Genomic DNA, 23,038 nt, shown 5'->3' with positions numbered 1-23,038 from the left:
ACCGTCGTCCTCCAGTCAGCTTCAGCAGGCAGACACTCTGCTTTGGCTGCTGAACACACGCAAGACCAAAAATGAGCCAAGAAGGGGGAAATAAAGATCTTAAGAACTACTCTGTATGTCCCCTGCTGGGTAAAAATGAACTAGGGCTGCTGATCGTCCAGCCTGTCGTTTAAAAGTACATTTTGGTGATTTTTCTCTTTCTGGATGCCTGTTTTTGTTGCCATTCTGAGGCAGAGAAAGAGCCACAGCTTGGCCTTCACGCTAACTTTCTTAAAGACTGTCCTCCTTCTGAACGCAAGACTTCACGTTCAGCAAGTGTGACAGAACTGCACAGATGAGCCTGCTGCCTGGCTGGCGTGGAAAAATCCTGATGATGGGATGAGACAGCAGTGCTTATGGAAATGCATTCCTGTCATTTGATATTCGCAAGCTGCTGCTTTAATTCTGTTTAAAAATGTAGTGTGGGATCTGAGGCCTGGTGAGGGAGGACATTTCGAATGAAGGACACGACGAGTCTGGGAGGACGGCTCCTTCCCCCACACCCTGGTTTGGCCTGTGTCTGAGCCTCCTTGACGTTACTTGCCTCAGGACCACTTCGGTGCACCTAGATCATCTGTTCTGGGCCAGCAGCAGGTGCAAGAGAAGGAGGAGGTGTCCTGGATCTCAGCTTCCCCGTAAATATGCGAGACTGCCCAAACACTCGGAGTATGTTGAGTGAAGAGCCTGTCCACACATTTTGGCTGTTTCCTCCCTCTCCTTGTGATGAATGGAGCCCGGTGTGGAAACGGGGATGGGGCAGCAGATCCACCACTGCTGTAAATCCGTACGGCTCGACCAGTTGCAGTTACTTTAATCTGCCTGACCAGATTTCAGCCAGTTGTTCTTTAAGAAGTTAGCCTGTTTCTACTATTTACCATCATCAGAGTCAGTTGAATTCCCCATTTGTGACATCAGTGCCATGTTCCCAACCACCAAGCAGGGGACATGGAAAGAGCGGCCAGGGTCTCTGCTAAGTTTTCTCTGCAATGTTTCCTTCCAGGGCTGGAGGCAAAACCATAGCGGTTACTTGGCAGCGCCTCCGCCCAGCGTTTCCCAGCACTGTCAGGCACAGTGGGAGCCAGGGCAATTTCAAGCAGCCTTTAATCTTCTCTACTTTGCACCGGGGAAGTGGGGTAAGGCAGAACAGCAGCAACAGCGCATCACCGCCTTAACTGCAGACCCCACCAGAAAGGCGATGGGTGCTTCTCCGGTGATGCTGGCTGGTAAGAACGGGACACCTCAGACAGGATGTCAGGAGCAGCCAGAACACGTGCATGCTGCCAGCACTGAGATCCCAGCATCCCTGAAATCCCTGCAATAGCTCCAGCAGTAAGAAAGCTGACAGAAGCGGTATCCCACCGGCAAGCATTTAAAGCAGCATCCTGGTAATGTAAACACAATAAACGGTCTCTATCTCAACAGGCATTTCACCTCCCTCTAACGAACACAGTAATCGCCATGACTGAGTGTTGTTTGTCCCCCTCTCGCCCTGGTTCAGAGAGCCCCGCTTGCCTGCACGCGCGATTTGGTTTCCACATACCTGGTGTTTCTTATCCGCCGTGGGAGACGATCTGGAACGTATGTGCACAGGGACTTTCTGATTGTCATTTCTATCGAGCAAGTCTTCCACAGACACCGATTTCCCAGATTTCCTGGCAGAGGATGGTGTTTCAAAGACCTGCTCCTGCTTCCCGTAGCAAGGCCGGCTCTGCGTGCCCAGAGGGTCTGTCTGCGTGCCTTTGGTGAGCTCCGTTTTGGCTCTGTAATCCCGGCACCTCTCTGTTTTCGGTCGGCTCGTGACCAAGCTGTCCTGGCGCCCTTTCTTCTCATCTCCGCTCACGTCGAAGCAGCCCATCAGCCCTGGAGGAAGGGTAGAAGATATCCTCCCCGTCCTGGATATCCGCTCTACAGACTCTCTCCGGCGGTAGAGGTTCTGGTCCTGGAGGGAATTCATGCTGGAGGCGGAGGAAAGGCTCTGGCTGTCTGGGCCACCTGCCTGCAGGAAGGAGCTGTGGGAGCGCTCCCTCAGCAGTCCGACATCTTGCGAGGACGGCCGTCTCCCTGTTTTGCGCTCGATGTACTCAGCGAGGGCGTTCTGCTGGAGTTGCTTCAGCTCCGGCTTGGAGAGGCTGACTGTGGAAGAACCTTTGCTGTCCCTTTCGAAGATCTTACGCCGGTCAGCCACCGTGTTCTCCGGGAAGACAAAATGGAGGCTTTTCTTCTGGAAGGAGAAAGGCGATGGCTCCCCATCAGAGATGCCCACCTCGTTCATCTTCTCCGGCTCCGAGTAAGACCGCTTCTTCTGCTCTGCCGTCAGCCGCTTTCGGCCCCCGATGCGCAAGATGTGCTGTGTCTTCGTGTAGTCCAGAGCGGAGAGGCTGCCTTCTGTCGGCGTGACGCTGTGCCTTTCCTTTGGGGTGTGGGGAGATGCCGCCGTGCTCCTCAGACCCACGTGGGCTGAGGCAGGTCTCTGGGTTGTCCTCTTGGGTGTGCTCCCGAACGGGGGGCTGATGCGACGGAAGGAAGTGGCCCTCAGCACCCTGGACTGAGCATCTTTAATGCTGTTCCTGTAGGCCCTGTTAAACGGGGTGTCCAGCTGTGACCCGTGGGCATCCTGGACATTATCCTTCCAGAGGATCTCCTTCTCCAGCTCACCTCCCAGCTGAAACGTGCTTTTACTCCTCAGAAGCTGCGCCGTCCTTATTTGCACCTCATTTTCAGGACACAAGCTGTAATATTCACTGGGTCTTGCCTGCTTCACCGAAGCTGCCATCTGCAGCTCTACGGGGTGCCAGTCAGCCTCTTCCAGCTTCCCGTTCCTGACGGAGGGGCTGGAGACCCTGCCCAGCTCACTGGGCAGCTGGCTGGGCTCACGGAACTTGGTCCTCATGTCCTCCACGCTGTTCAGAGAGCACCTCGCGCTGGAGGGCTGGCTCGTCCTGCTCGGCCCGTAGTGCTGGCCGAAGCTGGGAACGCCAGCGCTCTGGGGCCGGTCAGTGCTTTGCTCTCGCTGCTCAAACTTGCTGACCTTCTCCAGCACCGAGCAGCGGGGCTTGCCAGCGTCCGGTTTGCCGTAGGGAAAGCTTTGGGTGCTGCTAGAGCTGAGGCGGCTCCTCCCAAAATCAGAGGTCTTTGGGTGCTGCGGAGAAGGGTGCTCTTCGCACTTTGGCTCGGCAGCATGAAAGGGAGTCACGCTTGTGCCCTCCTCCTCCTGCCTCGCAAAGGCCGGCGGGTCCACGTCACTCCACTGTTTGTGGCCTTGTCCCCTGTGATCCTTCTCCTTTCTGCTGCTGCTATTCAAGAAGGACAGTTTGGGGTTGGAATAACCCTCTCCCGGTTGCATCTCTTTCAGCTCGGAGCTGCTTTGCCTCCTGAAGCTCTCTGGGATGTTCTGCAAGGAGGAGAAGTCATACTGCTTGGCCTTGCTGTGACCCCACGGGTGGTGGGCAGCAGCGTCTCTCTCGTTTATCTGTGCGTTGCCATTTTTGTCCTCCTGGGATTCAGCCGTCCAGTCCTCTTTGGGCTGGTAATGGGTTTTTCTCTCACCAGCATCCCTCGGCTGGGGCTGCGGAGCTTGAAAACTGTGTTTGGAGGCCTGTGCGGTACTTGCGGCATCTCGGTTGCTGTGTGCTACCTTGTAAGGCGGTAACAACTCCTCCTTTCTCGACGTGGTCAGGCAGATTTCTGGGGCTGCCGTGCTGGGAGGTTTTTGCTGGAGAAGTTTCGCTGCGGCATCGTGCTTTCTCTCAGCCACTGGGGGCTGGTAGAAGATGGTTGATCTGTTTGTAGTGCTTTGGTTTCCATTCTCATCAAAGCCCAGGGTGCTGCCGGCTACGGCCTTGTCGTAAGAGACTGGAAGAGGCGGAGAGTACCCACTTTCTTTGGCCAGAGCTGGATAAAGCGTCCCGTTATTGCTCGCAGAAGGCTGGGGCACCTGGGCGTAGTGCGGCTCTGGGGAAGGTACTGGGTAGACACCAGTAGGAAGCAGGGGCTGCCCCGGCTGGGCTGGCTGGGAGTAGGTCTGCTTGGGCTTCACGGTGGGGCTGCTCTCTGGGCTCTTCTCCACCACAGTGTGCAGATGCCCTTCTCCAAAGGGGGTCTTCACCAGCGGTCCCTGGGATAGGGTGCTGCCAAAGGGAGGCCAGGCCCCTTTTGGCTGGGTTCGACCAGGCTTGCTCAGATCAAGGCCAGCGCACGAGCTGGGCCTCTCGTGATGCCTGATGGCTGCGTAGCTGTCGCTGCGAGTGGGAGGCAAGGGAGGTCCCTTGTGGGGCTGGCTCTTGCTGTCCAAGGAGCCCTGGCCTAGCTGCGCCCAGGAGGGAGCCGCGTTGTGCTGGCTGAAGCCGTGGAGCCTGCCGTGGCCGCGGCCGTCCAGCGAGGCCCGGGCCTCGCAGCTCGGGAGCAAGGCAGAGGACTTCACCTCGTACTCCTTGGAGATCCCTCGCTGGGCGTCGTAGACTGTCCTGACGTACCTGATGTCGGCTTGCCTCATCCCCTCCTGCAGGCCGCCTCGGGAGTGCACGGTGTCCGTGGAGCAGGAGTGCTCCTTGCTGAAGGGAGCGGTGGGGTACTCGGGGATGCTCGAGTTGGTGGAGAAGGAGCTGTAGGCAGAGTCTCTCTTGCTGTGGAGGTGGGAGAGCTGGTCGATGCTGTTGGTGGATTTGGCCGGGGACAGGTGACAAGGGTGGTAGCCAGGGGAGGAGTGGTCCAAGCTCTCCATGCTGCCCCGGGAGCTGTACTGGTCAGGACTTCTCCTCAGATAGCCATGCTCATAGCCAGAGAGATCACCGGCTGAGGAGCTGGGGAAGAGCGAGAGAAGAGTAAAAACCCACTGTCAGCAGAGGAGAGGCACAACAACTTATAAGTGAGCTCAGAAGTAAGATGTTTAGTTTTGAGAAGTGCAGATGAAAACCCATATTTGGGCCTTACTCCATCCCCCGTTCGCAGTCATCACAGTTCACAAAGAGGAACTGCTTGACATTGCAACACATCGCTTATTTACCACAGAGGGGTGGGAGAGAAATGCAGACAGCGAGACAGTGCATCGCTGGAGCCAGGGAGGATCAGCCCCACCCATCCGACCTATCCAAAGCACTTGGAAAGCTGAATGAGCGCCGACGCCACTGAGGAGGAGGAGAGAAGCACGAGAGGCGTTCTGGGGGGAATCTAATCTCTTTATTTTTTTCCCATTTCATTTCTTTTTATGGAGATGAAGGCTATGCCCTGGCAGGCTTCCTGGAAATTCAGCTGTCCCAAGGATAGTTTGTTTGCTGCGAGAAAACTAAACTGACAAGACAGAGAAGCGATGCATGTGTTTGTGCGTGGAGGCAAGCGGGGGTGCAACAACAGAAGGAGTTTGAGACCGGCCCGGGAAGTCTCTACAGCCGCCTCCTCATGTAGCTCAGCAGGTGCAGGTACACCTTGGCACCTGCTCGGAGATACACGTGTGTCAAAAGAGGGCTCATGGCACCAGAGATGTGCTCAAAAAGAAGGATAGCCAGAGATCTTTCTGTCAATGGGAAGGGAGTTCCTTGTGCCAGCCACAGTTCTTTTCACATCTCACACGGGGATATCGCAAATTTACGTGGAGTTTCCTCTGGCTAATCTCTCCTCCCAGATTCCAACAAATGCACTGAGGAGCGTATCTTGAGGACTTCCCTTTTCTTCCCTCTGTTCCCAGCTCCCCTCCCTTAGATGGCGCTTTCTGCAGTTCCCTGTGCAGCTACACGCGCTGTGCTGGCAGAGCCACAGGAAAGCACCAGGAAAGGAAAGCCCGCTGCCCCAGGCGAAGAGCCGCACGGCAAGGCTCAAACCGAGAGGAGCTCGGGTTTTCCAGGGTGCAAGCTGCAGCCTCAGCTGGCCCAGGGAAAGGCAAGCTCCACTTCTGCGTGCTTTGCTCCACTGGGATAACAAAACCAAACCAGTTCCACGCAGCAGGGGAGCCAAGGATGCACAGCAGCCCTGGGAAGCAAGGAGCTTGCAAGTGTGTTCGGTAACAACCCCCTCCTTGACAAGGGTCAAGATAAAGCTACTTTACTCGTTTAAATGCACCACTTTTTTAGTTTAAAGTATCTCCCTGGCAATGCCAGCGCAGCCCTGGCCAGGTGGCCACTAGATGTTCCCCGTGCTCCTCTTCAAGCACCCAGGAGACAGAGCCAAGCTACCAAGGCTCTGCCAGGAGCTGTGCCTGGGAAGCAACGGCCCTCGGTGAGAAATGAATACGCTACAGCATGACCTACGCTGAAGGCCAGAGATGAACATAACATGTCTTCTGCAACCATCTCCTCACTGATAAACCACTGTGCTAACTTCTTACAGAAAGAGCCGTGCACGTACAGTCGGGATAAAGCTGACCCCTGCAGAAAGCCACTGCCAAACCCAGGAATCCCTCGCTGAACTTCTCACCCTGGGAGTATCGTTGGTGATGCGCTACCATCGGCTGCTCCTGAGAGCGGCTCAGAAATGCTGACAGGCACAGTTGTCCTGCTACCTACACCCTTTTCTTCCTTTTTTTTTTTTTTAATAGGCTAATTTTGGCTTTGGATCTCTTTTCCTTTGCTGGGAAAACAGCCATCCTGTGTTTCTACATGGGGATGGTCCCCGGATGCAGAGCAGGACTCCAGCTCCTGCATCCGGATCCATGGAAAGCTGCACTGACATCCTGACAGTGGGCTCCCGTCTTGGCGGGAAGGGAGATTTTTAAAGCAATTAATTTCCTAGCTGTTAATCACACTTAAAGGAAGAAAACATGGCCGCTTTATATGGGTAACCAAAGAGGAACTGAAGCCCTCCTAACTCTAATCCTAACCCTGGTGTTCGTAAACCTGTCCAGCTGTATGGAGGCAACTGGAAACATTTTTCCACCACATCTTTTGTCCCCTTCCTTCACTCCTGTGCTCTAGATTTAGGCCCTGATCTGTCTACCATCAAGACATATCCTCGAGCATCCTGAAGCCAATGTGACACTGGAAAGAAGGAGGACGTCAGACTAGGGGAGTAGTTTAGAGACAGGCTAGCTTGGGAGCCTGGTTTCTACACGCATGGGAGATATGTGAAAACAAGGCAAACGATACTAAAAGAAAAATGCACACTGCTTTACACCTCTGCCTACTCAGCACCGGACCACAGCTGTGCAGCACTTACCTGGAGTGGTAGGACTGATGCCAAGGGGTGCCAAGCGTACCCTGAGATATTTGCATCATGCTGGGATCGGGTTGGTGCTCCGCAAGTTTGATTGAATGCCAGGAGTGAGGTCGGCCTGGAGTTTCACTCCGCCTAGGGAAAAGCAGAAGGAGTTTGCACATCAGCAACAGGCCAGCTCTTCCCAGGAAAATGAACGTGAAATAACACCAACAGCCACATTTACAATTGCTCCTGCTCACTTCTGTTTCACTGTTACGTTCTTGTCTCCTCCAAGCGGATCAAGCAGTAACCACACACCGTTTGTGACACTCACACAGCACGCTCCCCCTCATATCTGCAAGGCAACAGGCACGGGCAGACAAGCGGGTTATCACTGAACGGGAGGGGTCTTCCCCTCTACCTCCCAGCCAGAAGCCTTGCTCCCCGGGACGAGCCTGGGGGCCCATTCACAGGGATCAGTTTACAGACCTGGCTGCGAGTGGACTCCCACATGATGCATCGAGCAGGGCGGCCGCATGTGACTCTTAAGGATGCTGAAAGAGCGCTTTTCTCAAAAGGTTCCCTTCTTTTTTAAAGTGACAGCTGGCAAAGTCATCTAAAGAATCAAATACTCTGAGGGGGTGGAAGCCTGCACAACACTGTTTTGATCTCCTCAGTGTTGACAAAAATGCAGGAAGAGACGTGACAACCAAGTGCCAGCAATGTGCATCCTTCGCGTCCCACAGAGCCTTGCAGCCAGCCAGCCGCCGCTGCTCTAGCACTCGTCTCTGCAGCTTCTAACTCCTCCTGTGAGAAGGACGAGCACTGGCCCTGTGTACCGCTGAAGTCCCAAAGGTGACAGCCCACAGGACAACCTTGACTACCTATAAAGCAGAAATGCAAAAGGAGGATACGATGCATCTTTAAAGTGTTTGTCTCACTGAAAATGTCACAGGACAGCACGTCCTGAATAAGTCAGTAACTAGATTAAAATGCCCTCTGCAGATATAAACCAGACGCCAAAAGAGCACTCTTCCAGTACTGCCTAAGGTTGTGAAAAGGAACAATACGAGAAAATGTACAAAGTAAAAAATGATTGTTAGGGTCAGATCCGTTACCAGCACAAATTAACATGGACACCGGCTGCTGTTCTGAGACACGGAACAGCACTGGCAGAAAGTGAGAGGCAGAACCATCTCACCAGGAGGTTTTCCATACAGATTTCAAAAGCACAGGTCATTCTCTCATCATCAGCTAAAAGAAGAAAGAAAAGGGGATGTTCTATTCCTTTTAACATTTGTTGTGACAGGCTTGTCTTAAGGAAAGCTGAACCGAGCGCTGTTTTACCATGACATGTGTAGGTGTGTTTAAGAGAGAGCTCTTTTGTTAAGCTCCTTGCCCAGAGAAACGAAGAAGCTGAACACTCCGGATGAGAAGCTGACAAAACTTAAGAAGAACCCACACTCTTGCCTCTTCCATCGCAGAGGTTTGAAGACTCTCTTTGTATTTTCACATAGTAAGAGCCCGCAGCATTATTTTTTTTGTTTGGGAAAGCACAGTGAACGATCACAAGCAAAGCACGTTATCAGTAAAACGCTGCAAGGGAGCATTGTGGCCACTCTTCTGAGCCACAGGTATTTTAAACCCTTCTGGTCGATATCCTTGTAATAATGTAACACGGGGCCAGCGAAGCCGTGAATTTAAGTCAGAAGACATGCCGTACCAGCTCAGCGCGGGATAACCTTGCATTGTTTCCACACCTACCTGATCCTGGCAATGTGGATTAAGGGTAACCGAATCTTAGCCGAGCTTAAGCCAGGAGAGGAAGTGCTGCGGCACACATGATCTCCAGCTCGTGTTGCAGACCCTCGCAGGTGATCTCTGAGGAGGCGGCAGGATGGCAGTACGGAGGGTCTCTGTGCACACGCGTGCTGAGAAAAGAGGGCCTGATCCAGTTCCCACCAAGTGAACCAAAAGACTCCCCTTGAGATGGAGCTCAGAGGCTGTAAAAGAAAGGCACAGCCCACGCTGCCAGTGCCTCTGTGTGGGCATTCAGGGAACACCAAGAGGTTCCCCGCTTTGGTAACACCTGAAAATAGCACCTCACTTCACCTTACTTCCCTAAGCTCAGTATGTAATTATTATTGCCTAATTAGTGAAAAGAACTGGAACTGGAGTGCAATACAACAGCGAGCACCACAGTGTCTACAGGAGAACAGCTATCTCCCATGACAGGTGGAGGGGGAGCTGAACATGGCTCATCTGCCAATTTTGCAGCAGCTTTTGGTTACGCTTGCTTTACTGCAGAGCACAACTTTCAAGAAGCTATAAAAACCAGTGCAAGATTCAACTCTTTTTGGCAGGTGGGGCAGAACTGTTTTTGTAAAGCCCACAACGTCAGATCCTGATTCATCCCAGACGAACTGGCTGAGTGATAAAACTCGCAAATGCAGCAGCTAATTCCTGACTTGAGTGAAGACAAATGAATCATTAGATCTTTTAACTGGTATATTTGGTGTAGCTCAGTTGCCTTGAACGAAATCAGGAGCAACAGCTGACACTGTTCCAGGAGGCTGTGGGACTTCAAAATGCGGGACTGTAAAAAAACCACCAACAACAACAAAACAACTGCATCCCCTTATCCTTTATACTAGTTCCTCAAGGGTTGCACCTGTACCATGCTTGAGAAAGTGTCTGGACAATCCTATTACTAAAAAATTCTCCACTTCAGATAATGGAGAAAGTGATCCCTCTGTTGTCAATGCCAAGGCTGGAAAAGTGACTCCCGGTTCCTCACGGACACCTCCAGTGATCAGATAACTTGGGCATCCAGGTCAGGCTGGCATCACAACAAACGCCTCAGAGCGAAGAAACCCGGAGAAGTCAGTGGCCCTTGATGCAATGCTGGCATCTTACTAGGCTCCACGGCAGCTGTAACACTGATTACATACCAGATACTGCCAAATTCACACTGCAAACTGGAAAACCAAAGGGAAAAGAGTAGTCTTTAATCTTGTCCAGCTGCTGTTATCTGGGCGCTCCTTGTTGCTATCCTAGTCACAGCATTTTCAGACAGAAACGTGACCGGCACATTAGCAGTCTCCTGTAACGCAGTCTGGCAAAGGCTGGCTGCAGTCTGGGCTGGACCGTTCCGACGTTTCTGAGGCCTTTTACCATTAATAGCTCTGTAGCTCTTCTCTCTTATTAGGAAGAGCTGAACGTGTTTTCCTCTGTAACCTCTGTAGATTATTTTTACGCTTTGTAAGCAAAACAGTAATGGAGCTTTACAAGGATACCTTGGCGCTAACTCTGCAAATGAATCAGCATCTAAAGAACGGCCGTCTGAAGCTTTCTTCAGACGTTCATTTATCTTTTTCCCCAGGTTACAAACTAAAACCATCCAGAAGAATCCAGTATCCAGTCTCTTTTCTGTTCTTTACATCCTGTTCCTTACTGATGCCAGAGTACAGGCACAACCTGCGCGCTTCGCAATGGAGCGTCCTCCAAGAGCGCCCAGGTATTTCTGTGTATAAAGGCCCATCTTTAACAAAGCAAACAACCTAGCTTCTTCAAATTGCCATTCTCATTTTTTCTACATTTGCCTAGAAGAAGTTTCCCTTTTCCTAAGCCTGGTTTTGACCAGCTGCTGGTGTTAATGAGCCCAAGAAAGAGGGGAAGAAACAGAGAAGACACCTGAGGCCAAGACGGTCACTCTGTGCTATCAGAGAACCACAATCCCTGTGGACGTGCGCTCCCCCAGCAGCCGTACGGGCCAGGTGGCTGTGTGGGAGGCTGCTGAAGCTGGAAGGGATAGCCATGGCCTGGCCTGGTCATCTAGGGAGGTGGAAAGGGAGGGGGGCCCAGCAGCAGAGACCCTCCTCCTGTAGAAGAGAAGGAAGATCTGGATGCAAGCGCAAAGCTTGTGCCTCTCGGATGCAATCCCAGGTGCTAAGTCACAAGAAAAAAAGCCAGGAAGGCAGCTGCCCACCCTTACCATGTTATCCTCTAAGATGTCAAGCTAGAGATATTTCTAAACTAATAAAAAATCTGTGGCAGAGGTGTACGCCCTGAGCTGCACCTCGCTGTACAGTGCAGTAGGCTGTTTCTGTACGGAGAGGCTCCGGTCATAGCGATTTGTGCGTACGCTCCAAGGGGGACTGTGTACCTGCATAAACACAAAGCGCAAACAACAATCTGCGTTTTCACCGCTGTGGACCTGTCTGCAGGCAGGCCACATCCAAAAGGAGCGCCAGCGTAACAAGGATACGTTCTACAGACGCCCAACGCGCCGCTGCAGTCCCTAGGCCTAGCTATTAAGCAGGAGATGAAGGCAAAACTAAAGCACTCAGAAGCCTATTAGGATTTTGACAGAGCGAGGCCGCAATCTACTCAAAGCAATGTCGCTCTTAATTAAGGTTCAGTCATGGTTCTAAAAATAAGCATAACAGACGAGGCCAATTAGAAAGAAGTCGGACCATAATGGCGTCAGCTTGACGTGTCTTTCACCGAGTCTGTCTTTTTAGGCTCACAGAGCCCTTCTGGTAAATTCTGGGGCAGGAGAGATCTGCAGTGAGCTCTGTCCCTTCACAATTTTGACTAAAAAGAAAGAGAAAGAATTTTGACTAAAAAGAAAGAAAGATCTGAAATATATGAAATTATATTTCATATCATGGCTCTTGGGCAAGAGTGTCTTCTCACCAATAAAGGAGATTTGCACCCCCTACTCCTCTTAATGCCCAGAGAATCCCTTCAGAATATCTCACAGTTTTTAGCAGTCTCAGTCTTAAACAAAAAAAAAAAAACCCAAAAACTAAAGCCTTGAGAAAAATACCCCAGCCGAGTTCATGGCTCTACCTCAGACCAGTCTGGCCCCCTTCCCAGTAGCACAGGCAGATGTCATACCTGTGTGTTGTTTCCAGTTGACATATCAGACACTATTTGTTTTTTTCCCTTTGACAGGCATCACTTCGGGTGTCTGGGTTGCGTCAGACCAGGCCCTGACTGCCACATCAGAACTGGGAGACAGGTACCAAGCTCGCTAAGGGCTCTCTGCGGCCAGGGCGCAGAGAATCAGAGGCTTCTGCTCAGATTTCCTACCATTGCCATCGCCAGCCCTACAGGAGAATCTCCCCACCACACCACTGGAAAGAAAAGCCTGTGAAAAAGCAGAGATGACAACCACGTACGTCGATGTACATACAGATTTTTTCTACCATTTTTCCCAACTCCACATGCAGGAAACAGCCCATCTCCGTTCCTCCTCTTCTCTCCCTGGCACCAAAAGCAGGCAGAGGAAAACGGTGCAGAAAGATTAGTTTGCAGAAGGGAACGATCGAGGGCACAGCAATGTTCGCCACGCTGTAAGGGACAAGGGGTGGATGGCTGAGGAGGCTTGAAAGCATTGAGTGCTGCAGCAAAATTTGCCAGAGTTTGCAGGAGACCAAAGATGGCTTTTCTTGAAAGAAATGCCCTCTGCCCCAGGCTGCAGAAGGGACCGCGCCGAGGTGATGGCAGCTGTGAGCAACAGTCACTCCTTAGTTGAACTCAGGAACAGTCAAACATTGTAATTAATGATTCTTGGTCTTGCATGTCACACCTCGTGTTATCAGGTTTCTTAGGTGACCCCGGGGCTGTCTTATCCAAGGAAGGGGTATTTATCAATTTTCCAGCCTCAGGAGGTGAAGTGACTTACACTAAATCAGCCAACGGGCCTACCGCAGAGCGGAGTGCTAGGAACTGGGCCGTGCGCTGCTGCTTCATTTTCCCTTTGCCCGTGTCTGACAGGCAATATTCAGATGGAGGACTTCGCCCTGCACAAAGAAAGGGTCCCGCTGACGCCCCCTGACACTGACCAGACCAACAGGCTTGAACAGGAACGCGGGGCTGTGGTTATTAGTGTGAGAGGTGATGTATACACACTTCATTCGTGTTGATTACTGGATTCAAGGACTTTTCTCTACTGGGATCTTCTGACAGCTTTCTTTTAAATAAATTACCAAGCAACATAAGTATGATTTAAACTGCAGAAGAAAGAGTATTTCAGATCTCTATTTTGAGAAAGTACTTGCCAGACAGCTGACTAACTTACAGTCTTTGAGAAGGACCCTATTATTTCCTGTCTTCTCCTGGCATTCACACCATCTCTCCGAGCACAGGAAGAAAATCTCAGCAGCCACACCTTACAGTGGCTCATCTTGCCCGTGGCTTTGCAGAAATCACAGACCTGCATTGATTTTTCCACACTGATGAATTGGCCCAACGGGCTTAATTCAAATAATTTTTCCTCAGTCTTCTCCAGTCAGTAAATTAGTTAAAAAGACAGAAAAACAAGCATAGCTTAGATTCTTGCGCACCCTGATATCAAACACACAGCAACTTGCAACAGGAGAGACTTAGAAACAATGGAAAGAATGTGTTTTCCCGGTCTCATTCAGCGCTTCGGAGGAACTCGGAGGCTGGCAGCAGAAACGCTGCCCTGCGAGCCCGATTATCCAAACGTAACGTGGACAATGAGTCACGGCAGGTAACCAAGGGGATTTTCAGGGCAAGCATTTCAGACAGTAGCCGGGCTGTCCTCTGAGTTACAGGGCTACAAATCACAGGCAACGCTAACAAACTCAACACCGAAGTGCTAATATGGAAATGATAAACGGGAGAGAAGAAGGGTCTTTAGGTGTGTGCGCTGAATGTATGTACCCATATGTATACATTCGGGGGGCTGGGGGAATCTGTTCACTAGCAGATTCCTTCCTGAGGTACTGCAAGGGAAAAAAAACACAAAGGGTGCCAAGGGGAGTTTAAACTTCCAGCTAGACAGGTGAACTCCTGATTTACTCCCAGCTGGGAATTCACCTTCCCAGTGCTCCTGGGAAGCGGGTGGGGTAGGTGGCCAGCTTTGAGTACATCACTGGGACTCACAGCAGCGGGGCCAGTAATCAGCAAATCTGCAGTGATCTAACATAACTCAAGCACAGAACGGCTGACGAACCCATCCTCTCCCTCACAGAAACTTTTAATCACTTTGGTAATAAACCTTTTTTTAGTGAAGGACACCCCTGCCTCTGGACTTCTAGACCTAATTTTCCCTCCTCCCCATCTCAGACTGCCCTTTACTGGTGGGCAGAGCTGGAGCAAGGTGGCGGTGTTGGCTAGCAATGCCGCCTTGACCTTGGTGGCCTTGCTTCAGTGAGCAATCATTGAGCGCACACTCGGGAGGGCGAACTGCAAACTGGTGCTGCGCTGCTCCTTCCCATAGCTGCTCAACCGCAGCACCTGAGAAACCGGTCCTGAGCTCTGGATTTCCCCTCTGACTAAGGACAGTCATTCACCACCCCAAATTTCAGAAACCGATCTGGACTGCTGACAGCCTGTCGCCTTCATCGCCTAGGGTGAGCCTGCGGAAAGTAAACAAGCGGGAGAATTGTATCCGGTGCCACAGCCAAAACGAAGGCCGTTGGGTCTGAAATACCCTCCCACACTCAAATTCTTATGCATTACAGCCACTTCCTGCTTGTAACCAAAACTTCAGCCCCACTTAAACGGAGATACGCAGACACAGCCTCCGACGCCGCAGGAAAAGCAAAGCAAAACAAAACATCGGCTCTGCATCCAAGGGCAAGTTAACCCACACGAAAGGCTAAACTTTGGAGCTTCTGCGAAGATCTGCTGCTAGATTGACAGGGTTTCAGAGGGGGCATATGCTGAATAACTCATTGCTACAGGAAGGTGGTGGACGTATGTGAGCTCCTTCCCCAAATTTGCTATGGGTCACATACCTGAGGAACTGCAGAGTCCCACACCCCAGTCGGAGAGAAATCTCTGCCTGATAAAACTAGCTGGAGGGGAGATTTCAGCCTCTAAATCTGCTCCATCCAAGAGAGATACAATTTATGGTGCAAACCCTCGTCTGGAGGAAAGCAATACAAACCCAGTGAGGTTCCACACGTGAACACTGGCAGAAGTGCTGAGCCCTTTCTCCTCCTTTTGGAGCTACCCGGGCTGTGCAGCGTCACCTTCTGTAACTGTCTGCTGCGGCTGAAAGCTGGAGCAGCTCCACTCAGGTCAGTGCGTTTGCTCCAGAAGTGCATCCTTGCTGATAAGATCAGGACGTGACTTCACGTGTCGCATTCCCTTCTCAGCCGCTCGGTAACAGGCGCAGGGCCACACTTCCTCCAGCTACAGGAAATCAGTGTAGCTGCTTGACTTTAAATAAGTCAAGGTCTGGCCTGAATGCTGCTGCCAATAAAAGTCACTGCTTTGACTTCATGGTGCAAATCTCAGAGGACTGGTACACAAAAATCTATGAGGTCATCCAGATTACCATCTGACTGATGTAAGAGGCTCTTTTGATGCCAGCAAAAACTTTGCCTGAGTAATTGCTAAAGGATTTGCTCCTAAACTGCATGGAAAAAGGACAGAAATCAGGCTCTGCCACAACACTGGCTGATCCAGAGCGATTCCAGAAATCGACTTCTGAAAACATCTCATCATTTAAAAATGCAGATAGGCACTCAGCAGGGTTGTCATGAATGTCAGACTCCCACTGAAACTCACAAACTCAGAGGAAGCCTGACGGTTTTGGAAAGCCAGGCACCTAAAGCTGCGGAGCCACAGCAGGCTTACATCGCTTCTGTGGAGATATTCTGGTCCAGCATCTCTGATGACCTTTACCACCACTGACAAAGTTTTTCAGGAGAAAGGACACCTGTTCCAGAACTCTTTCTCAGGGAGTCACCCTCAGGCATATGAGCAGCCAAAGCAGTTAAGTATTTTACACCCAGCCCTGTGTAAATGCTGCTGATATCCAGCAACACTGATGCTTGACTCAAGGCCCAAAAGGTGATTTAATTTCCCTGGCACCGTGCTGAGGGCAAGGAAGCCTGAGGAAAAGACAGGCGTGAAGTTAAGAAACTGTCCTGGACCTCTTCCACCACCTGATGCCGCAGACGCTGGGGATTCATGCCGCTCTACTCCAGCACTACTCCCACAACAGGGAAACGGAGTTTGCCAGCCGCTCTCCCAGAACAGCGGCCACGAAACCCACACGGCAGACAGGGACACAGACACACGCGTCCTCACCTGGTCTTCAGCCGCAGTTTAACTCCTCCCGACCACGTGGTTTTGCTGGGCTGAAAGTCAGTGGTCACGCAGCCAGGACTGAGCGGGTTGGGAGACAGGTCGGTGCATCCCTGCGCTGCATGCGTATCCCTGTCAAAAGAAACCAAGGCCGTGAAAACATCAACACACAAAACCCTCAGCCCTTGTATCTTGCATTTAATGAGGATTTTAGGGAAGAAGGCAATACACAGACTCAGGGGGCAAGGCAGGGTCATCAGTCTAGTTTTTAAAAAGCGCAAAGAAAATGTCCCGGAAAGCCACGTGTATCCCTTTTCTTCTCTACGCCGTTGCCCAGGCAGGCTGTCAGAGTGAGACCTTGCTCTCCTTTATACCCAGGCAGCGCTCAGCCCCTGCGGGTGCCCCTCACAACAGTATTGGAGGAGCTGCACAATTCCGCAGCGCTGCTCCTCGGCACGCAGGAGAGGGATCAGCTGCAGCATCCACAGCACAAAACTCATTACCCTGCATCTGCATTTTGGGACTCTAAATCCCTAAGTGTGGGGTTCGGGGGCGGCACTGTGGGAGATGCCCTTTCCACACGTAACTACCTTACGAAAGCTCAGGGAATGCTCTGAACACACAAGACAAAAGCTAAGAGAAAGGTCTGCACAGTGAGAGCAAGAAAGAGAAGCCTATCCCCGCCTCTGCTGATATTCCCAGAAAGTTAGCAAACAAATATTTACCCCGCTTCATCACACGCACGCAGAAGTCACACAAACATCATGTCACCATCACTTCAGCTCCTTCCTTCCTGCAGGCACAGGAGACTCTGAAATGATCCGGTATTCCCACTTGCTCTCATTTTTAGCACCGAAATGCGGGAGAGATTTGAAATTTCTGCTTGCTGAAGGAACCCCCACGCTGAATAAAAGCGCGTCTGAAAGGACCCCCTCTGCGCCTCCCTCAGCCCGCAGCGGGCCGTGGCCCGAGGTGCGCTGTAATTGCTTCTTGTTGTGTGCTTAGCGGGCTGCAGGCTGAGCGCGCACGCTGGCATCTGGGGCTTTGGATAGCTGAGATGGCTTGGATGCCATTCCGCTGAGAGGCCAGCCGTCTTTGTGTCCAGCTCGGTCCTCCCCCACGCTCCCTCTCCAAGCCCCCACGTGCCAGGCAGGAATGTTAAGCCTCACATTGCGGATGAGATATAGCAGGGAAGCACGGCAACACTTTCACCTAGATTAGGGAAAGCGGCTGCTCCTGAACGGCCTTTTTGCTTGCCCTGTTTATCTTCCTCCGAGTTTTACCCCAAATCCTGCCCTAGCTGCCTCTTCTTACTGTGTGCCGAATCTCGTTCTGCTTTGTCTCTGCCACTCCTCTCCTCTGGGATGATGTCAAGCCTCTCATCAAACTACGAAGAGCCTCCTCCCTGCTGCCGTACCGCCTTGCTGTACACCAGGAGCACAGCCTCCTTTACCGCAGCCCTGTGAAGTGCCAACACTGTTAACTGCTCCAATCCTCTTTGCTTACCGAGTTCTCCATGAAAAATTACTAATTTTTAGAGGAGATTTCACTGCAAGATAGAGAAAGGACTTGCTACAGATGAGGATTTAAAAGATTGTACACAAACATTTCATAAATTCAAATAGGTCCACAATTTTGTAAGCAAAATACATTTACGACAAAGTCCTCTGTTTAAGGCGCTGTATGGAAACACCAGAGAGACGATCCTAGTCACACAGAACTGCACTTCTGCCCCTACAACACTGCCCCTGAGAGATTTCTGTGACAGGGGGCCCCACAAAGCCCCCAGGAGTGTTTAGGCACAGCTCAAATTCGTGGTGAGGCTGCTGTGTATCGTGCTGAGGCCTCATGAGGTGTCTCGCTGACAGCACCATGGCAGGATCCTTAGAGGAGAAAGGATCTCAGCAGAAGCACTTCTCTTAACTCTGGGGTAAATCCTGACATCCCTACTCAGGCCATTTCCCACGCAGGGAACCGCCATCCCTCACACCTCCCTGATTTGCTGACGGGGCCAGGAAGAGAAGAGACAGTTTACCTGAAGATCCTTCACAGGCATAACCACGCTGGGGTGACACGACCTTAGTTTATGGGGGAGAACAGGCTCTTGGCTGATTTTGAGGGGCAATGCAGGGGCTGAGCCCGTTTGGAAAAGGCATCTGATGTCCCAAAGTGCCGCCAACTGCCATCGTGCTATAACCCAGCTTTGAGAACGTGTGAAGAAAAAAAGAGATAACGCAGACTCTAAACTCTGATGGGAGCAGAGCTTTCCGCGTAAGTCACTTCCAAGTGTTCTCATCTGGATCCACGCAGACCCGACCCTCGCCACCGGTGGCTACATGCAGCAGGAGGGTAAGCAGCTTGGGTGTTCCCCTTCACACAGTAAGAAAACCGTGCTTGCCAGCACGCATAACTTCAGGGTTTACCTCACAGAGAGACAAAGAAAAGTTAATTAGTGTCTGCATGGGCTCTGGGGTTGTTGTTTGGGGGTAAGAAGGAAATGCAATGGAGTTTTTCCCAAGCCTCTTAAAAAACTATTATTACTGAGCTCTGTGTGGAACGGTGGGCTCAATAAGACATTGAAAACTAATCAGCCAGTTTATAAATAACACCATTAATCAAGCCCGGTGGGGAACACAAGAGATGAGGATCCTTCCACCAGCCAAGCACACACACATCAGGGACAGAGCAAAGCAGCTCTCCAGCAGTGGCCACCGCCGGGTGCTTTGGGAGGACAATACCCACGCAGAGGTGCCTCCAGCGAGAGCTGAGCAGGGAAAATACCCGAGAGCAGCATCAGAGGTGGAGACCTCCCTCAAACAAGACCCAAAACCCCAGCATCTTTTGTCTCCGTGCAACCTTCTGCCTCACGCTCAGTCAAGTGACCTGACTGCTTATCCCAGAAGATTTTCTAAGACATTTCTCCATAATTTTCTATGGCAGCTCAGTCTAACGATTAGAAGTAATCTCTATAAAGATATTTCTTCAAATGTAACGTGGAAACAGCCACCCTAGCAAAGATCTCGAGGGCCTACCTTGTGTCTTGTCTTGACTGTCGCTACTCACGCCTCCTCCTTAGAGCGAGGGTTCTAAAGCTCGGCCTGCCCCCAGGACGGCACGGCGTGATGGCTCTCTGCAACAGCACCCAGCCCCCTGGGATGCTCTTTAAGGTCAGGGCTGCATTTTATTTCGGGATGTCGCAAAGTGCCCCACAATTGCATAGCTAAAAAGTATCCCTGGCAAGGAGTGGCCTGCAGTTGTTCTCTTTGTTGTTTCTAAAGCTCGCAAGTGGGAGACAGGAAACCTGGCGCAGTCTATTTAAAACTCCTTTACCTCCCACCTGAGGCCAGCAGCTGCCCCTGAAATCTTTCCTTTTCTGCAAAGTTTGTGTTTAGTTATGACTTGTTATTTATATTTGCTGCTTCCACGGTGCCTTTCGTATTTAACACCACACACACTAATGAGGAGCTGTACAGACACCCTGCTTAGCTTTTTCATCATCTAAAAATACGGTCTGTTAGGATTTTCTTCTTGATGCTTGCTCGACAAACAGGGAAAGAAGCCAGATCTACAGATTTAAGCCTTTTTCTAAGAAAAGCCTGCTTCTCAGAAGTTTCATTGCCCCACAGCTTGGTTGCCTCTGCCTTGCGCAGAGAGCACCAGCTGCCAGAAGAAAGAGGCAGCACCTCTTGACCCACACAGCAGTATCTCCTCTGCGCATCCAGCACCGCCTTTTCCGAAGGAGACATCTGTTTTTACCACACGCTTCAGAGCTCTTCAAGAAAGCATGGGTGGCCTTATTTCACATGAATCAGCTCACTACAAGACTGGGCTGCCTGTTGCTGCCATCCGAAGTCTCTTGTCCCTCCTAAGCCGCCACAATCCCTGCAGAACACCTTCGCTGTTTTAGGGAGATCCCTGGCTTCTGACCACAGTCGACTCTGACCTCCTCTGGCCGCCTTATCTGCCTCCTGTGCTGACCTCCCATTACCTGCATACTTGAGACGCTTCATACCATTTATCTCAGCCTGTCAGGCTCTTGGCTCTTCTTTCTCACTGTCTTCGGTCTTCCTTATCCTTATTTATAATCTTCACATTCCAGTACGGACTGGTTTCCTAAATCAAGCCTCAAGAGTAAGTGAGGGTGTGTGCCTCTGCCCAGCAGATCCCCCAACAATTAGGTCTGAACTGGCTGACCAGTTTCAGCCAGGGTCTGCAGAGATATTATTCTCAATGAATTAAACTCCATGTTTCACTAGAATAGTTCCTTGAGTACTAGAAGTAGCACAAATCATTGCTCTCATTGAGGAAACCCTGCAACGTGAGCTCAGCTGCCTGGCTACAATTCCCAAAGAGGAGAGAGATTTCACCCAGAGAAGCCGTACAAAACCCAACTTCTGAAGTTTTGTCTGCTCACAGCATTTGTTTTCCAGCACATCAGCTTTACACTTCTGTCTGCGCTACCATCCTGTACTCTGCTGTTCTGCTTAGCTGTCCATAGCTCCAGGTATGAGTCTAGGATACGCCTGAGATAATCCACAAACAGAATGTGGAACTATGTTTAAAAATGATTAAAGCTTTTTGGTTTGTTTTTAATTTCAAAATTAGTATTTTTCTAATGGTTCCACCTCTTGGAGTCATGATTACTTATTTTAAACTAACATCAGGTTTGCTGCCACGGTAATAGAAGACCTAAGTCCCAGAGGATCAAATCCCAAAATCTTAATAGGTTTAGTGATTTTTAATGTCTCATTACTTCTAAGCCCAGTGTTATTCCTAGAAGAGAGGACGGAGCTTAAATTCTGATTTTTACATCATTTAGGATCGACAGGAGTGTTTATAACCACTACCAGAATTAAAAGCTTTCCTAGAAAAATAACCGCTCACACGATGATCCTTCTGAAAATGAGATTAAAGCAAGGAACACCTCTTCCAAGTTCTACAGTGATTTGTAGGCTTTTCCTGATGTTTTTTCCCTTTGTCTTAAATCAGAACATCAAAGGCACCCTTCTCCACTACAGAAACAGCCAACAGCACAGCACAGACACAAAAATAAGGGGAAGCAGCTACAAAGCAGAACTCAGCTCTGACAACCCTGCAAGGAGGGAGACGAAGGAGCTAAGGCTGCTGTTTTATCCTCGCAGCATCCGGCGTTACACAATGTCACAGGGCGACCCGAGATCCCCCGCTCAGCCAAGTGACATGAGGAGAGTTCGGCAGCCTCACCTCTGGCTATCCTCATCCTGCAGGCTACAAGCAAGCTCTCAGCAGCTGATGAGCTTGTGAATGAAAATGCTGCCTCCATGTCGGTTCCCCACCTCCAGGCAAACAGCAAGCCTTCCTGCCTCCCCCACGTTGTCAAGGAGAGGGGCCCCGCGGGCAGGGCTGCAGAAGGGGAGAGAGACCACGCTCATCTCGGGCACCCACCTTGCGCTCGCCAGTGGGCACGCTGCTTTGCCGATCCTCCTGCTCTGCCTGATGTGAAAAGACTGGATTGCTTACGTATTTCTTATTTTGTTACCTCCTGCGGCTGGTCCAGAAATAGCCTGTAATCCACATATCTGTCACGCTCACAGAATCTTCTTTAGCTGAAGTGGAAGTGCCCTCTGCGTCAGAGCACAAAGGTCCAGGTCCCCTCCTGGACACAGCACATGCGGGTCTTAGCTGGTAGCGGCAAGGTCTGCGCAGGTTTGCTAGTCTGTGCTCGCGGGACCCCTGAGCCAGACAAAGAGCCAGGACCAGCTGGAAATACGTGGACAAATCAATTTTTTCATCAGAAAAATTCTCCTAAATTGAACTGAAACGTTTCCTTGGAGGGCATGCAGTGTGGACTAAAGCTTTTGCTGGGCAAAGTCCCTCAGTCCCTGGGTAAAACCTCTAGCCTACCATTTAGGACGCTCGCCTGAGATGGGAAGAGCCAGGTTCAAGTCCACAGGCTAACAAGACAGATAAGGAATCCAAGGCCGTTTCATGGACACCTCAAAACACAACAGGCTCCACCTGTGAAAACCTCTGGAAGGACTTTTTCATTCTAATGGCAGAGCAAGACGGGTTTTGAAATCTCAGTAAGGCTCACTGAGCACAGGAATTTTGGGACCACTTAGATATTCTTCCCAGCATTCTGCAGCAAGATCCAAGTCTCAAGCAGAAACAATAATATCCATGTCTTGGATACAGATGGGTCAGTAAAGCTCAGGAAAAAAAAAAACCAACTCCAAATCATTCAGAGTGCTGCTGGCTGCTGCTTCTGAGAAACAAGACTATTTAATACCATTTTTTTTGTACGCATCACAGGCCGTGCCACAAGCCAGTCACCAAAAGAGAAAAGAAGAAAATTTCCAGGAACAGCGCAGAAGCGGCTTGTGCTTTTCTAAATGCACAGGCCATTGCTTGAAGGCAAATTAAAGGGCTAAGATACCATGGAGCTGTCTTGGGATGGCAAATTTTAGATGGATACATCTCACATTCAAGCACCCATCACTTTCAATCTCATAGCTCCTACGTGGTGGTGCTGAGCATGTGGTATTTCAGGGCAAAGAAACACAGAGGCCGAGAAGTCACTTGGAATTAATTCAGACTCACAGCTTTCCTTCTAGGAGGGCTCCTCACTTATGCAACTCCAACTTAAACAACTTCAATGAGCACTGACCTTCAGGTCCACTGAGAAAAAGCCTGGAGAAAGGAGACTGCATTTTAACTGTGCAATACCGTCCAGTCCTACTTGTCCGGTGTTTCTCTGGCTTTCCCTTTTCTCTGAGACTCGATGGGTTTTACTTGACCTGACCTCAATCCCACCGTGCTGTGT

The 23,038-nt window shown here is 50.8% G+C and overlaps 1 protein-coding gene across 4 annotated transcripts in view; it reads right to left on the bottom strand.

Moving 5' to 3' along the window:
- Positions 1-23,038, bottom strand: part of SHROOM3 (shroom family member 3) — a 141,190-nt gene that overhangs the window by 14,070 nt on the left and 104,082 nt on the right. For all 4 annotated transcript variants that reach the window (XM_086747207.1, XM_086747208.1, XM_086747209.1 and 1 more), the window contains 3 exons: positions 16,240-16,368; positions 7,183-7,314; positions 1,580-4,838 (listed from right to left, as the gene is read on the bottom strand). In XM_086747207.1, coding sequence (XP_086603333.1) covers positions 1,580-4,838; positions 7,183-7,314; positions 16,240-16,368 — 3,520 coding nt within the window. The remainder of the gene's footprint in view (positions 1-1,579; positions 4,839-7,182; positions 7,315-16,239; positions 16,369-23,038) is intronic.

The sequence above is a fragment of the Chlamydotis macqueenii genome, chromosome 4 (assembly GCF_036417535.1).
Source record: "Chlamydotis macqueenii isolate bChlMac1 chromosome 4, bChlMac1.mat, whole genome shotgun sequence".
Classification (NCBI taxonomy): domain Eukaryota; kingdom Metazoa; phylum Chordata; class Aves; order Otidiformes; family Otididae; genus Chlamydotis; species Chlamydotis macqueenii.
The sequence above is the reverse complement of the archived record's forward strand: the minus strand, read 5'-3'. Positions and strand labels throughout refer to the sequence as shown.